Raw genomic sequence first — 17,714 nt, 5'->3', positions numbered from 1 at the left:
TTTTTTCCAGGCGCGGAGGTGGGAGCTGAGCCGTCTGTTTTACGGCGATGTCCGCGCCGGGTTCCTCCCGCCAGCGCGGAGCTCCCCCGCCGCCGCGTTGCAGTGTGCCGGGCGGTGCCGCCCTCAGGCGGGAGGGGGGGCGTGACCGTGTTTCCCGCGGCGGGCGGCGGGCAGGGAGCCAGGGCGGTGGACAGCGGGAGCGACCTGGTGAGGCGGCGGGAGGGAGGGAAGGAAGAAAGGAAGGTTGGAGGGGGAGATGGATGCGTTGATGGGTGGATGGAGAGAGGGAGGGAGGGCAGGCGGACGGTCAGAGTTCCTCATACGGCCCCCGCGGTGCGCTCCCGCGCCATCGTGCCCGTGGGGGCGGGTGGCCGGCCGGGCCTGGGGGGGATGCGGAGGGCGGGCGCTGCGGGCGGCTGGGCCTTGCCCGCGTGGCACCTCGGGGGTCTCCCGGCGGGGGCGAGGGGCGGGCGCGGCGCGGTAGCTCCGGCCGGGGCCGCTCGGCCTTGCAGACGTGCCCTCGCGTGTTGCCCTTGTGCCTGCCCCACCGCTCCTGTGTGTTTATCCCGGCAGCGAGGGGCACCTCGGGCGGCCGGCAGAGCCTCGACGGGTGCTCTAGGCGCAGAGCTCTTCCTTGGCCCGCTCGCCTGGCGGTAACAGGGCGGCACGTCGGTGAGAAAACATGAGCCGAGATTTCAAACCTGGAGACCTGATCTTTGCCAAGATGAAAGGTTATCCGCATTGGCCGGCCAGGGTAAGACTCCCCTCGTCGCCCTCCTCCGTTCTGTGCGGGATGCGCTCACACACCTGTGCGGGACAGGGCCTCCGGCCTCCAGCCTCCCTCCTCTGAGGGAGGGCACGGCCGTACTGCCGAGAGTGGAAGCGGCTTCTCAGTCACACTGCAGGCCCCTAACAAGTACTACTGCGAACAAGTAGCCCTGTTCAGTAGTGATTAGTTGTCCTAATTTGTGTAACTCGGCTTTCAGGAATGAAGACCTCTCTATGGTAGTGTGATGCTGGAGCCGTGCAGGCCCCTAACCCTAACTGTGCAAAAATACTGTTCCCAAATAACTGCTCTTCTTTGGCTAAAGGAAAATACGAAGTTCTGACAGTGTTACTCTTGTCCAGTCCTTTAGTAGGCTCTCCTTGCTCCCATGGAAGAGGCATGCCAGGTACTGGGACTGCTGTGGGTCATTTGATGGCTGTGGAAATGTAGCTAAAACAGTATTTAGCTAAGATGCTGACTTAGGAGTTGTTTGGGTTTTTTTTAAAGTTTATTACGCTTAATGCTTTTACTTATTTCCCCCAGACAGTTCTTAACTGTTATTTGACTTGAATTATGGTCTGTGTTTTCCTTAGGTGGATGAAGTTCCTGATGGAGCAGTAAAACCTCCTATGAATAAAATGCCTATTTTCTTTTTTGGCACCCATGAGACGTAAGTCCTTTATATTTAGGGGTCATATTTTTTTCATTCTAAAATGCGGTGACAAGAAGTTATCATCTTCTCTGAATGTAATGTGTTTTTAACTATTGTATTAATTAACAGACCAGCTCTTCCTAAATTAGTCTCTTTTGTCAAGACATGCTTCTCTAACATTTGCTTAAACTGTTCAAGTGAACAGTAGACCATAAGCATACTGTGTACACTTTGTTAATCAGAAGGAAAAAAATCATACGCACGGTGGTATGACTGATGGGTTTTTTTCCTTTTTCAGTAATGAGTTTTAATTATAGTCCTATATATCCTCAAAATGCTCAATAATATATTCTCAAAGAAAGTGAAATAAGGCTGAGAACAGCGAAGTAGTCAAAATTTGAGAAACAGACAGATGATCATGTATTGGGGTTGGTTTTGTTGTGGGGTTTTTTTTCTAGAGAGGTTTTGGATTGTGGGTGTTGTTATTTTTTATGAGATCTATAGAGAAAAATGAGGAAGTGCAGTTAGCTTTACACCTGTCAGCCAGCAAAATACTGATCTCTGGGGACTCTCAGCAATGCTGGCATTTGCTTTGAGGGACTGTATATCTTCCACTGCTGAATTTGATTGTTAATATGCTGGGATTTATGCAGTTCTGCCTTATTGAAAGGTATTGTGTTACTTTGTAGCATGACTGGTTGTGTTAGTGTAGATCTATAACATCAGGTTCAGTGCTCCATTTGTTGAGTTATTTTAAAAAAATCCCAAACTAAAACCTGTACTGGTGTGCTTTTAATTCTTCTGTTTTTCTTAATAAAATGGCAGGTCAGAGATAAAAGTTGTGTATACAAGTACTACATTTCTTCCATTTTATGGCAAGACCTTGCTTTTTTCTCTTCATTTTATTAAATCTATTGAAATTGCCTTAATCTGGTAGCTTGCATCTATCTTTTAGTAAGCCACGCTCAGACAAGAAGTTGAATTAAAGAATTCCCTTACTCTCTTGACATCACTTGTTACTTTGTTCTTTTTTTTAAGAAGTGATTTTTCTGATGAAAAATATTTCTATATGCTTGGCCCATATGGTTTTGTTTTTGAAGTGGTCTCATCTTTCAGTAGATCTTTTGATGACTTTAATGTTTTTAGTTTGGTTGTGGTTTGTGTGTATGTGTGGTTTTGTGAGTAAAGAGGGGTTCCTGGAATTTGATTCAACGTAGCGAGGTTTGTCTTGTCCATTTTTGTAATTACCGTTTTAAACAATGTGGCAGGTTGCCTTTTTTTTCTTAGTTTTTTTTTTGGCCACTGACACGTGATACTGCTTTGATTCTGTTCCGATAATATGTGTGTCATTCTGTATTGCACTGAGGCTTTGTGCAGTTGTAAATTTAGGAATATAGGTTGAATGTAAGGGAGACAGAACTCCTTATCTAAAGCTTTAAAAATATCTTTGCAAATTTTGTGAGGCATCATGGCCAACTTCAGATTTAGCTTAGACTCCTGAGAGATGAGTGAATTTGGAAGATTTGGTGACTGGGGTTTTTTTTGTACTTTACGTGAGTAAATTTGAAATGTCTAGTCCTCACTCATTGATATGGTTACAAAATAAAGTTTTACTGCGATTGCTTTTTGTTAGCCTGTGGGTTCCAGTTTGCTGCATTTCAGAGATCCATAGAATAAAGAGAAACTTCTTGCCTTCATTTCATACATATAGCGATGTACAGGGTGTTCCATGACCCAGCTGTCTCCTGGTGTTTGTTAAGTGTGTTGCTTACCTAGTGCTCTGTAAAGTGGTAGCAGGTGAAACTCTTATATTTCTTTTTTTCACTTACTGCTTACAGCAGATACCTGTAACTAACAATAGGAAGGAGCAGATCAGGTAAAATTGGAGAATGATATTCCATGTTTTGTTTAGGTTTGTAGTTGTAAATAGTGACTTAGTGATCCATCAGGAATTACGTCGAGTTAACAATTTTCTGTACTTTTTCATAAGAAATAAAGTAAATTTGGTAAACTTGTTCTGTGCTGTGCTTCTCACAGTTAAATCTTACACACCTGTGCAAAGTTAGACACTCTGTACCTCCAGCATGTTAGTAGGCTGTACATATACAGTTCGGCTTACTGTAAGTAGTGGCAACTCTGAAAATCCACAAAATTAGTTTGATTATGCTAAAAAGTGGATAGTTACAACACGAAAACGGAACTGTGGGGAAAAAGGAAAACAAGACTGGTTTGGGAGTAATTCTTACTTGACTTTTAGGAATAATATTAATTCAGTTTTGCAGATTACTGCGAACAAGTATAATCTTGTACTTTTTTCTTTGTTTTCTCATAATTTTTTCAAAAAAACCCAACTGTTTTACTGCTTGGGGAGAGTAATAAAATAAACAGTATTTTAATAAAAGCTTCATTTGAATATGTTGTGCCAGTAAACACATCAGTGCAAATTTTATTTGGTCACAGAGAGAAGGTCACACTGAACTCTAGTTTCTGGAGCCTGTGTATTAGGATAATCTCTCTTCATTCAATTTTCTTGTTTCTTTTTCTTTTTTGGTATATGGGGATTTAACTACAGCAACCTAGTAAGCGCTGTGACCTTTTCACAGCAGCTGGTTTCAGATGTTTTTCGGTGTCTGATCAATATGGGTAGAGGCTTACAGACTTTGGAAAAAGGACAGGGAAGAAGGGAGGCAGTGTTTTTCCAGTTTTTTGCCCTCCCAGTTTCTCTTTGTCTTCCTCCCCATCTTTTTTGGTCTGGGTAAATAGGCTTTGCAGGTGCACATTTCCCACACTGGCTGAATTGTCTCTGTCTCTTGCCAAGAGGTAGGTGATTTGCAGTCTGTTCTGACAGTGGCTTACTTAATACCTTGTGCACATAGATGAGTGTTTACTGTTGGAGTGAAAATGCTTAAGCTTTCTATGAGATGTTCTTTTTTTTTTCTCCTTTGTTTAGTAGGGTGTAAGTCTCAAGTAGCTCCTTTTTTTAAGGATGATGAAGGAAATAGTGGAGTGGAGCTTAAAAGTACTTAATTAACTCTTCCAATACTTTAGAAAGCAAATACCTGCAACTTTTCAAATAGTTGGATCTCATATATTTGCGATCAGACAAAGCTATATCTAGGCAAAGAGTGAAATTTAAAAGGTACCACCAAAGTGTGGTCTTTTTCTGGTAGCAGCATTTGGATTGCTATGGTGAAATCCTTACTTCGAAAGGTCGTGAAGGGAGAGCAGGAATTAAATAGTCTTTGTTCTTCAGCATGAACCAGAAAATTGTTTCTCAGTAACATGGTACCTTGTTTTCTGAAGTCTGACTCTGGGAAGCTAGTAGTGGATACTGTGACTTTATCATGTGAGAAAAGCTAATAGGTAAAATCATTTGTTAGCTTACAATAGGGATAGCGCTGTGCGGGAGTCTGTCTGAAAGATACCCAGGGAGCATCAAGACCTCTTCTACAAGAGTATATTACGTAAAATAGTTTTCATGTTTACTTCATGAAGAAAATGGCGCGTGGAGAAGCTTAAAATAAGAAACATCTTAAAGTTTTTATTATTTAACTTTCATAAATCAAGTTATGAGGTCCTGTTACCCTCTAGAAAACTACTGAATTAATGCTGAATTGCATAGCATTCTTGAAAAGATGTGGGCAGTCAGTGTATTCAGGTGGTGTTTTTCATGTCCCAAACCATATTCTTAAGCTTTAAATTTCAACTTATTTTTAATTTAATAATTTTGAAATGTTGAAACCATTTCATCTCCTTTAGCTTGTGCTCTTGCTTTTCATTGTCCAGATTCAAGGATTCTTTATTCCTCACACTTAAGCCTGATTTTTTTTTCTCCTAAGGAAGCAATTGCTCTTTCTGTTTGTTTGTAAGCTAAATGGTTTTTAGTTGATCTGGTTCACAGTAGATGGTTGACCTGTCAGCTGCAATCTTAAGATGCAGCATTGACCACTTCTTGCTTAGACACTCAACACTCTGGGAAGGAGGGAAGTCTATATATGTGTGGTGGCAGTAAGGGAAACCTTGGGCTGTTGAAAGTTTAAAAAACTAAGGATGTTTATGTAGCAGAATAGTTGTTACAGTAGTGATTAATTTAATATCTTAATAACATTTGGTCGATACTTCTTTGAAAAGACTAACCATTGAAAATGTGAATCTTGTTCTTTCTCTCCTTAAGGGCATTTTTGGGACCAAAGGACATATTCCCTTACTCAGAAAATAAAGATAAATATGGCAAACCAAATAAAAGAAAGGGTTTTAATGAAGGGTTGTGGGAAATTGACAATAATCCCAAAGTGAAATTCTCTCATCAGCAGGTAAGTTATGCAGAGGCTGCAAATCTTTGTTGCTTTTGTGGGAAGGGAGAAAGGCAATAAGTGCTTTCCTGCTGTAGGGTTATAAATTATTGGTCTTATTTAACTGCAGGTTAGACAAATTTTCATATATTATTTTTTTTTTAATTGGTGTCTAGTATTGATAGCATAAAGGGATGGGGTTTGTTCAGATGGAGATATCTGCTTAGCATAGTAAGCTCATGAGAGATCATGTTGACAGGTTTGGAGCACAAGGCTAAAAGTTTAACACTTTTTACAGTGCACATCAGTTTTATTTTAACTATGTACATAAACGTACTTACAAGAACTATATGTATTCCTGAGATACTTATTTTTGGAACTGTGCTTGAAAAGCGGTGTTTTTTTGAAATCTTGGTCACTTTACTTGTCTCTGTATTCTAAAACCAAGTACCTTTCTCCACAAGTATCCTTGTAAGATTTCAGTACATCCTTTCTTAGTGTGCAGTATTTTCATTCTAGCAGTTGGAAGCGATGTGATGTCTGCTTTTTGCCCCCTGTCACATGACTTTATTCAATTTTTGTCCATCATTAGTTCCTCATTTCTTACCTCTTGGTAAGTCTTCCAAGCTTAGACTGAGCTGTGCAATGCTACCCATAAAAAGACCCAAATTTGATCTGAAGACAAAGAAATTGCCTTGCTAATTTTGTCTTTGCCTACCTTCTCTGAACATTCTGTGAGCTCTTAGTTTTGTTATGCACACTGGATTCACACTGACCCTGATCATATACTGGGTCTTCTAGGCAATACTGCAGTAATAAGAAAAAGAATTATCTTTTATTTGCTGCACTTACACATGCCAGGTTGCCATTTCAGCACCAATTAATTGCTGCTTCATAAGATATCCCAAGTTACTGTGTTTCTAGTTTGAAGGAGAACATGGATAAAGTTTAAGGAGTTTCTGAAGTGTTGTTGAGAGCTGATGTATTCCAGATGTACAGTTTTTTGCTTCAGGATATGGGGAGATGCTAATCCCCTCATGACAGTGAGAAGGACTGTAATCATAAGGGACAGATTTTTTCTGCTACCTGTAGCAGTTTGAGCCACATTAGAAATCTAAAATCCAATTTTCAGGCTCCCCCACCCCTTCCCACAATTTATACTAACACCGGAGAGAAACTTTCAGACCTCACAAACACTCACTTCAATGCTGCCTCCAACTCTGGCCTAGGCAGAGTCGGTGGGGCCGCAGGGGTCCCCTCTGCCCCCCGGAGCGGGGAAAGAAGGAGCTCAGCCACGCCCTCGCCTTCTCCACCTACACGCAGCAGACACCAACAGCACAACACTGCCAACTGCTTTCGGTGCTGTGCATATATGATTTTGAGCAGAAGCTCAAAATGGACGGTGATTGGCTCTCCAGGGAACACTGCCCTGGCACCGAATCACCTCTGAGCCCCCTCCCCACCACACTCTCGGAGCGGGGGGGGGGGGGGGGGGGGGGGGGGGGGGCAATTTCAAATTATGACACTACCATAAGATACAAGTTGTATCTTCTCGCTGTCCTCATTGTGACAATTAAGAAATGCTCGTGGGTGGCTGAGGCAGCTGTGAACTGTAACTTGTATGTTACCAGTCATTCTAACTAAATGAATATCTGGGTATAAGTATTCAACAGTAACAGGTTTGTCTAATGTTTTGTTCACTACAGGAATCAGTCACTTCCATAAAGCAGTGCTTCCAGTAGCGTCTCAGGCATTCCTAAATACGTGTCCAATTAGAAATAACATAACATGCTGCCAAGAGATATGTGCAGACTGTTTTCTTAGTGTAGCAGCTTTTCTGTGGGGTGGTCCTTTTACCTTTTGAGTTCCATTCAGATTCTTCAGCTTCAGCGGTAGCACTTTTTACAGCGTCTTTCTTTGTCAGATTCTATCTAGAGCCATTGGGTTATTCTTTGCAATTTTTACTTAAAAGGAAAAAAAAAACACCTTTTTGTTCCACAGGATTTATTTAAAATCTTCTCCTATAAGTGAGCCTTAAAATTACTGGAAAAAGAAATTTTTCTAAGTAGGGATGGAGTCCTGTATCCAGTTGTGGGCTACTCAGTACTAGAGGAACACAGACATACTGGACAGAGAAACCCTGAAGGGCCATGAAGATGATGGACTGAAGCATCTCTGCTGTGAGGCTCAGAGGGCTGGGGCTGTTCAGCCCTGATGAACTTAAGGGGGAATGCATGTTTAAGTGAGCTTGATTGTAATGGCCTGGTTTCACCTGGAATAGAATTAGATTTCTTCTTAGTAGCTGTATTTTGCATTTAGTGTAAGAATCCTGTTGATAACACTAATGATTTCGTTTTTTCCGCCCTGACACTCACACTCGCACCACCTGAGCAGCAGAAAGCTCCAGTGATCCGACGGGTGCTCCGTCAACTCCCTACACACCCCACACTCACACAGTCAGACAGGTTTTCTTTTTGGCTCAACCCTCTATTTCCTTTAGCAGAGTCTCAGACGTCTGGATCCTTAAAATAATTTAATCATGGTGCAACCACAGAAAAATAGAGTTGGGTGCTTCCTGGGAGGGACCCCAAACAAAGGAAGCCCTGGATATTTATACCCTTACAGGCTAAGCCTGGAAATGTGGAGTCTTCTAGCTGAGTCCTTGTCTCCTGTTGTATCTCTGAGTGTCTGGTCACCTGGCTGGTGCCACAGGTCCCTGTGCACTTCGTTATGCAAGGGGTCGGAGCCAGTTCAAGGTCTCTTGCCTCGGGCTCCTGCCACCCACAGTTCAATCTGCAGTGACATAAGCTATCTGCACTACTTTTACTCCTCAACTTCAGGCAGCCCCTCTGGGCTGGAGCTTGGCTTGAGCAATGCCTTGTGTGCCTCTACTTACCACCATCATGATGTAGCATCTCTTTTTCCCTGGAGTCCCTCGTGCCCTGTGCATGCATATTGTTCTGTGCATGAGCATCCCTCTGTCTCATCCATCTTCTCCTTCTCATTTGCCACTTGGGTGGAGTTACCATGTGCTCCCAGGTGAGGTGGGGTGTTGGGTGGGTCAGTTCACCCCTTGCCAGCCAGTTACCCAGGCCAGCTCAGAGTAGTGACAGACTGTGTTCCACCCATGTCACCAGCACCTGCCCGCTGTTGCAGAGCATGAGTGATCAGTGTAGGCAGCGAGGGATCTCAAAAGTGAAGACAAATAGTTAGTTATGAAAACTGAGAGGAAAGGTAATAGAGACGCTGATGAGTAAATACACTTTTCCCAACAGCATTTTAAAGTAGAATAGTGCACTATGGCCTGCTAATGTGTTCTGGTATTCAGTGCATAGGTGAATGAATAACTTTTTAGGTGAGGTCTTGGAGATTAATGTATCTTAAGATATTCCTCGATCTCTTTGTTTTATCTGCATCCAATTCTTTGATTTTAAGAAAGATTCTTAGAGCTAAGTGAAACACAGTTACTGGACAGTAGCAGGAAACACAGTAGGTGTCAGAGCTTAAAAATTCAGAATGAGTAGATAATTTTGTGTTCAGACAAGTAGTGGGTATGGTCAGAGGGGAATGAAGATGTTGGCAGAATCGAGTTTTTGTTCTTGATGCAAGATAATATTAAAGGGAGGGGGATTCCCTTGCAATTCTGTTCATAGTTTTTCTGTCCTTTTACTGGGCATAGTTTTAGCATGGCCTTCTGAGAGCCATATTTTCTGTTTGATTCCCAGAACTGGAATGTTCTGAGAGCAGTATTTATACTTTGCAGATGTTTCTTGTAACTGCTAGTAAGGGAATTGGAGAAAGGAACCTGTGGCTTCTGCTTAAACCCAAACCCACATCCTCAATGGGGGGAAAATTAAAAATGCCAGCTTTGTTTGAAGCAGCTAATATGTAAGAGGGAGAAAGCCATCCACAATGTAATTGAATAAAAAGGAGTATTTTAGGCCTTATCTCCTCTGTTTCTGTGGTTTTAACTTTAATTCTGTAATTACCTTGCTGTAATATTTTCTGCTTACGTTTTAGGAATGGGTAGTTGGATTACTTAGAATCAATAGATTATTAAAAAATATACTTCTTTACAGTAGCATCAGAAGCTGTATTCGATCAAAACAAACTTTTAAAATTTTTTACCTTTCAGGTATATTACACATAAGAAAAACCCTATATTGCAGTATTAGTAATGTGAAAATAAGTTGTTACAGCATTAGAGCTTGAAAGTTTAATAAGGAAGTTGCAATTTAGATTGAAAACAGTGGAAATTAAATAAGATATATTTAATATTCATGTAATCCTAATAAAAGGTTTCTTTGGCATGATGCTTTCTTTAGTAATGTATGTGGGAGAACACACATCAGTTGAGGAAGGGATTTAGATCTCATTTTTTATGTTTTTGTTACATTGAAGCCCCATCCAACCATTAACCCTCCTATCAATGAAACCGTTGAAGAAAGCAGTCAGGAGTCTGCTGAAGGGAGTGAAGAAAAAGCAGGAGCCAAAAAAAAAAAGTGTTCTGTCCCAAAAGTAAGTGACTGAATTTCTGCTTTATTCTGCTAGAAACATTTTTATTGCCAAGTTTTTACCTAAATATTTTAAACTAACAGTGGCTTACTGTTGTAACTGTCTTGCATTTGTTTCTTTTCAGATATACTTACAGTAATATTTTTGTCTTTCTGTATTCCTTTTATGGTATTATATGTGTTTTTGAAAATTAATTTTCTTACCAGCCTATATTTCTAAATAATAATGAATTAAATTCATACGGTACTTCCTGGGCAGGAGAAGTTGGAACCGATCACCAAGAATTAGCTTAAAGTTTCTGGTTTTGAGTTTTTGAAGAATTTTTAGTACCATAGACAGGTATGACTGTCACTTAAAATTATGATGGCTTTTGTTGAAAAGCCAAACAGATCATTAGGGTCTGTCATGGCTGAAAGGGTACTTCAGTGTGTTTGCCAGAACAGATTATAGGAATCAGTTTGAATTTGGCCATACTCTTAATCAACTAATCAGAATATAGACGATTTGATAGCTGGATCAGTTCAACTCTTGAGTCATAAAAGTATCTGTGAGTCATCAGTATACAGTAGTTTATACAGAGTTCAGCTTCTTCATTTTGTAAATGTGTGCATACCTTAGAATCCTTCCAAAGCAAGATTTAATTCTTTTAAAATATATTGTATTCATACTAAAAAGAAAAATGTTTTTCTGCCTGAAACATCATAAGCACCAGCTTACTGGTGCTGTATGTAGTTTGTACTGTAGGAGGTGAAGCTTCCTTGCGTACTGTACAATTAATAATACTAGTGTAGTACACTGCTTAGAACTTTCTCTATTCTTGAGTGTTTTGTTACCTCCATATGGGAGTATTTTTCATATGGCATGGAAGAGATGTTGTGTTTTGTCAACTCTTCTCAGTGTTTTTAAGAAGAATAGAATCCTAAAGTGAGAAAAATTGTGATGCAGGTGGGACTAGTACATTTATCATATCTCATTTATTTCTAACTAATTTTTGGAAATTACTACTCTACACGATAAGTAGTGCCAATAACCTAAATAACAGTCTATTTTGAATAGACTTGCCTTTATTCTGCCTGTTTTCATTTTGATTATTTACACAGATTTTAATGTAGTTTTTCTGTAAGTGTTGTTGCCCATCCTTTAATATTGATTCATAGCGGCAACTGAGCAATTTACGGTGTGTCAAACACATAGCAGGTGTTCCTTATCTGGGGTTAGTGTCCAGTAGCTGTAATGGCTTGTTTATTCAAGAATAAAAAAGTCCTCTGATTGGAGGAAAAAAGTTAGTCTAGTGGTAGTATACTGATAAGATGATGTTGAGAGTTGTTTTGATGAATTGGAGACTACAGGGTTATTGATGGATTATTTCTCCGAACTTGTTACTGTCTAGAGTTCCTTATTTACTACTTCCACATGCAGAAGTTATGGGTGATTTGGGTTCTGTCTACTATACCTTAGGAGCACTCTTCAACACATAATTTGCTGACAGTGTCAGTAAACCAATGCTGTTCTTGCCCACGCACACTGCTGATAAAAGCATTTGTTCTTAGTATTTGCTACTGCAAGGGGGAAAGTTTTTTTAAACTGGGCTGATTAATCAGTTTGCTTCACTGTGAATTTATGCCTCAAGCAATATGTGCTAGTGGGGATGCCAATGACTTAAGCTTCATGTTTCTCATGAAAAGTGCTTTTAGGCTGTTTAGTGCTGTCAGTGTGGAAGAGAAACAGGAAGATGTAAGAGCAATTTAAACATGAAGATGGAGTGGAAGATCCTGAACGGGTCCTTTTACCTAGATTTCTGTTATGAGTCCCAATCAGTTTAAGGCAAAATACGGAGCAAATTTCTTCTCCTTTTATAGTAATAAAGCTATAAAATTCTGTTAACCAGTCCTTGTACTCTGGTTTCCTCTGGTTTTAGAGAGCCAATAATTCTTCTGTCTTAAAATTGTATTCTGTAAAGAGATTCAGTGATATTACATGTGTTCAGGTAATTAGGAATATTGTGTGATAGTTGCTTTGTTTAATGTTGAGATCTTAAAAACTAGCTACTTTAAAAAGGAATTGCAAAAGAAGGGCTTGCAAGTGGGATAAGGCACTAGTATTCAAGTTGAAAGAACTGAAAATCTTAAAAACACGCAGATACATAGGCTGCAAGGAAATGTTGATTATTTTCAAGTAAATTATTACGAACACTTGATTTTTTCAAGTCTTAACTGCTTACCTGAAACAAAACCTAGTATTTTTAAGGTTTAAAAACCCCAACAAAACAGGAAAAAAGGCAGAAATTACAATCTACAAATGATGAAACAGCTTGTTTGTGGTCTGTTTACTACTCCTGGTTTTGGCTGGGATAGAGTTAGTTTTCTTAGTAGCTGGTGCAATACTGTATTTTTGATTTAGTATGAGAATAATAACACACTGTTATTATTATATATTATTATTATGATATATTATATTATTATAGAACAACAATAACACGCTGTTTTAGTTTTTGCCAAGCAGGTTCACAAGAACGTGGGAGGTATGGCCACAACAGGTGGGCTGAACTAGACAAAGGGTTATTCAACACAGAATGACAGAATGTGTCAGGTTGGAAGCAACCACAGTGGGTCATCTGGTCCCACCCTCTGCTTAAGCAGGGTCATCCTACAGCATATGGAACAGAATTGCATTTAGATGGTTCTTAATTATCTCCAGTGAGGGAGACTTCACAACCTCCCTAAGCCATCTGGTCCAGTGTGTGGTCACCCTCACAGTAAAGTTCTTCCTCATGTACAGATGGAACTTCCTGTGCATCAGTTTCTGGCCATTGCCTCTTGTCCTATTGCTTGGCACCACCTGGAAGAGCATGGCTCCATCCTCTTGACACCCTCCTTTCAGATACTTAGAGACATTGATGAGGTCCCCTCTCAGTTGTCTCTTGTCAAGGCTGAACAGGCCCAGCTCCCTCAGCCTTTCCTTGTAAGAGAGATGCTGCAGGAGGAAGTGTTCCAGTACAGTTAAGCTTTGAGTGGGTACTTAAATCTGTAGATACACTACCTTCTTAAACTATTTAAAGTGAAGAACAGCCTGATAGTAATTAGCATGTTCTCTTTTCACTGTAAAATACCTCCTAATGCATTTTTTTTACCCCGTGTTGACTCCCTTTGCAGTTATCCCCTAAAGGGGATAATAACTTACCTACGGAAGCTGAAACAGAAGAAAAGGAGATGGATACTTCAAAGGAAGATGATCCACCTTCAGACAAAAACATTAAAGAAGTATGTTAGAGCTTTTTCTGTGTACCAGTAAAGATCTTAATATGTTGATTGGTGTAAATCTATTACTGAGTATTCAGACACTAACTACTGTGACAGTCTCAGGAGTTGTTTAATTATATAAAACTTTCTGTGTGTTCACTCATGTTTAGACCTCTCATTGAAGCTCCCAGGAACTGTAGTTTTCTTCAGAGGGGAAACTTAGTCTGACTTTTCTATGAGTTGAATTAAAACTGGTGGAACACCGTGGGTTTTATCACTTACTCTGTATCGCAGATGTACGTTTTTTGAGGACTAAATAAAGACTTCAGACAGACTGAAACATCACTACATACCTTTATTTAGAACAGAATATTATTTAGTACTTAGTTTATTTTTTTATCTTTCAAGAAAAAGTCCTGAGTACCAGATAATCATAGAATGGTTTGAGTTGGAAGGGACCTTAAAGATCATCTGGTTCTGATCGCACTGCCATGGGCAGGGACATCTTCCACTAGAACAGATTGTTCAAAGCCCTATCCAACCTGGCCTTGAGCACTTCCAGGGATGGTGCATCCATAGCTTCTTTGGGCAACCTGTTCCAGTGCTTCACCACTCTTACAGTAAAGAATTTCTACCTAATATCTAATCTAAACCTACCCTTATTCAGTTTAAAGCCATAATAATGACTTTAATAATTTAAAAGCAGGAAGTGTCTTCATATACGTTACAGGATTCTTGTTTAAACTATGTGCTAGAGGCTTCAGTTGTGAAAAATACTTAGAATAATTTCAATATATATCTTTGTTTTGTTAAGACTCTTTGCACTGTTTTTAATCTTCACAGGATGTGGTGAAAACAAATGATGCTTCTATTCCTAAAGTTGCTAGAAGAGGAAGAAAAAGAAAGGTAACAATGCATTTAATTAGTTCCCTTACTGGAATTTTTCAGCTGTGATAGTACTGAATGTTATTTTCTTTAATGACAGGTTATGCATAAGTTGAAGTGCTTGACACCCTTCTCCCCTTTTTCAAATGTCAGAAAGATTTGTGGAAATGAAAGTTTTCCCAGAGTGTGTTTTACAGGTCTTAATTCTGTTTGAACTTGATGTGGAATATGGAGTTCCCATCTTTCCCAAAAAAACTATTACAAGTAAGAAAAAAATAAGATATAAACTGTTGCTAGACTGCTAATAAAACAGTCTATGTTTTAACATCTTTATCACACTGAACCAATATCTGAAATACTCCTCTTTTTCACAAATTTGTGATTTTGTGATGTCTTCAATTTGGGAAAATCTGTGACTAGTATGTTTGTCACAGGTAAATTGCATGCTGTACCTATACTCTTCATTGTCCTGCATACAAGATGCTAAATTCTTGACTGTTTTTTCCAGTTGAGATTTTTCTCAATTCTTTTCATCTGTGTGTATGGATAGGGAGTGTTTCTGCGGGGAGATACATATCTTTTCATCGAGATCTTTTGTTATAAGTTCTATCCATCTTTCCAACCCAACCCCCCTGAAATGACTGTGTAGATACAGGTCATTATGTCCCATTGCTGCAGGCCAACATACAATTTTTCATGGTGAATAACATTGGTCTGTAGAGCTGGAAGCAGGTATTTTTCTGGATAGCTGCACCTGTTGCCTTGGTACTTTGATGCAGCTTGGGTGATAATGGGATACTGTAAAAGAAGAGTATTTGGGAGGTGGAAATACGAACTTGCCTGCTTAAAACTGGGTTTTGGTGTGCTGTTATGGTGATCTTAAAAATACTTACAAGTAATCTCCTTGCTTTATTGTACCAAGATAAGTTTGTTCTGAAGATGAATGGGCTGGTTGAATTTATATGAAACATTTCTTATCAGGTAGTGATGGTATGGAGAGGGTCAAATTAGTAATACTTAAATATAATCTGTTACTGAATTTGGAAACTTTTTCATGTGTACAACCAATAGCATAATAATTTATTTCTAGAAGTTTAAAACTGTTGTTTGAGAAAGTAATTGAGATACTGGGGTCATGTATTTTTTTCACTTGTGAAATTCATTCTTTAAATTAGTCTGAAAAACGAGCTGAAGCTGAGGAAGCAGCAGTGGGAGCAGCAGCAGCTCCTATGCCAGTGTCTCCAAAAGTAAGCCCCAAAAGAGGAAGACCAGCAGGTAACTTCAGAAGAATTATCTAATTTTTTTCACCACAGAAATATCTGTGTAGAATTAGTCAGGGAGTTGTCTCCTTCCCCTAAAGTACTACAGAGTATTTTTTCATGCTAAAGGTGGGCTTTGCTAATAGATTATAATGAGAACCTCATCTCAAACTGATGAATTTAGGACATAAATGGATTTAAATTGTTAGCATTAATGCTCAGTCTTTGAAATTAAAGACTGGTTTTGGATACAATTATTACCTTTAGAAAAACCTTCTTGATAAAATACTGCTGAAGTATAAATATGTGATAAGAGCTCTCTCTGCATTTTTGCTCCATAAAGGTTTATATACATTAAAGGTCTACAAACTACTTTGATTGTGTTAGAATATCCATAAAACACAAGAGAACTGGGGGAACAACAAACCTGTAGGTGGAGCTCTGAGGACAAGAAAAAAAGCTAAGAGGTGGAGAGACTTGTTTAAAAAGATGTTTAAGGCAGTCTGTAGGTTGATAGACAAATTAAAAAACAAACAACTTGCTTTTTTAACATGTATAATTAGAATCATTTGGTGGCACTATAGTGCCTGTTTCTTTCCAAGTAGCAATGATCTATTGTAAGTTTTATGGTAAGCTTGCAGATTATCTTGATCATTAACTAATACAAGAGAAAACAGTCCTTGCAGCAGTTAAGTGCGTTGTATGAGCATCTAATCAGGGAAACAAATAATTTAGTCATCTGTATCTGCTGACAATGTAAAACCAGTGCAACCACAGTTAAATAGACTTATTTACTTTTGCCTTGGGAGTTGTTAGGAAATTTAAATATTAATTCATGCCCCTCTGTCATTTCATTACATGTACCAAATGTACATCTTTAATATTTGTGGTTTTATCTTTACCATTTTTTGCCGTTTTTTACTAACTGCCATCTGTAAGAGCAGGAAAGGATTTATAAGAGATGCTTTTGCCTCCAGTATAAAATACCTTTTTGGAAAGTGTACTATAAAGCCTTTTCTGGTGTTGATATGATGTCCTCGTCTCTCGTTAAGCAGTGCTCCGTGCTAAGACCAACAAGACTTTAAATAGTGAGTGTTAGGTTTCCTGACCACATGTTCACTGTGGTACTGGAAAAGCATTTGAAGTATATAGGTGCCAAGAAGACAGACATGCTGTTTGTCTTACTCCTAAGAATGTGCTGAGTCTGAGGAAATGCAGGGGTTTGATCTGCACTATAGTGTGGTGGTAGAACTTCCTGACAGTGGGTTGTTACCATGAAGAGTGATAGAAGTCCCATGATACATCTAAAAATATGGATAACAAACTGTATTAATGTGGGCACTAAGTGAATTAATTCTCTAATTTCAGACTTTCTCATTGTCTAATTTAAGACTTGTTTGTATTAGTTATGCAATGTGTGAAACAAATCTAACTATGGTTTGTAAAAAGCACAAGAATTGGTAGTTGGAGCCTGTGGCTGAAAAACACCAAAGTTTTTAATTTACCAGTCAGCTGAAAAACTACCAACACTTTAACTTATTTGATTTAAGGGTAGCTTATGTCTGTTGAGTAAGAATCTTTCCACATAGACAAGGAGTAGGTGGTGGCTGTGGACTAACCTGTTATCTCTGTATAACTACTAGCTTCTGAAGTAAAAGTTCCAAAACCAAGAGGGAGACCCAAGTTGGTGAAACCATCATGTCTTTCTGAGGGTGACCTGTGAGTTACGGTTTTTTCCTTAATTCTAAAATTAAAGTTTCTTCATTGTAAACAGTGTTGTTCCTTATGTTAAGACTTCATAGTTAGCAGTGAGTTCCTGACAGTTTTTGCCCCATTAGTGCTCAGTATGAGTTACTGTTTCTGTTGATGTAGTTATAATACAGAGTAACTCAAGGTCCTACGTTTCTGGAACAAGCAACAGAAAATCTTGAATTTCCTAACTTGTAAATTCTGTGCAAAATTCCTGCTGAGTGAAGAGGACAGATATTTACTAAGAGAAAATACAAGATCACACAAAGTTGAAATAGCAATTTTTTTTTTCTTGCATTTTTTGTTTCAGAAGTCTCTTCTGATGGAATTCCAACCCTATTAGTTACCTAAATTTTG

At 39.2% G+C, this 17,714-nt stretch overlaps 1 protein-coding gene across 3 annotated transcripts in view; it reads left to right on the top strand.

Annotated features, from left to right (window-relative positions):
* The window catches only part of PSIP1 (PC4 and SRSF1 interacting protein 1), a 34,881-nt gene continuing 17,167 nt past the window's right edge, over positions 1-17,714 (top strand). The window contains exons 1-9 of one of the 3 annotated variants that reach the window (XM_064641045.1): positions 1-18; positions 574-754; positions 1,360-1,436; positions 5,593-5,731; positions 10,112-10,228; positions 13,378-13,485; positions 14,308-14,370; positions 15,525-15,624; positions 17,252-17,327. In XM_064641045.1, the coding sequence (XP_064497115.1) occupies positions 683-754; positions 1,360-1,436; positions 5,593-5,731; positions 10,112-10,228; positions 13,378-13,485; positions 14,308-14,370; positions 15,525-15,624; positions 17,252-17,327 (752 nt within the window). In that variant the 5' untranslated portion in view covers positions 1-18; positions 574-682. Of the gene's footprint in view, positions 19-105; positions 208-573; positions 755-1,359; positions 1,437-5,592; positions 5,732-10,111; positions 10,229-13,377; positions 13,486-14,307; positions 14,371-15,524; positions 15,625-17,251; positions 17,328-17,714 lie in introns of those variants that run through there. The other 2 variants (XM_064641046.1, XM_064641044.1) reach the window with 2 other exon arrangements.

This window comes from Pseudopipra pipra, chromosome Z (assembly GCF_036250125.1).
Source record: "Pseudopipra pipra isolate bDixPip1 chromosome Z, bDixPip1.hap1, whole genome shotgun sequence".
Lineage (NCBI taxonomy): Eukaryota > Metazoa > Chordata > Aves > Passeriformes > Pipridae > Pseudopipra > Pseudopipra pipra.
This window is presented reverse-complemented; position numbering and strand designations above follow the sequence as displayed.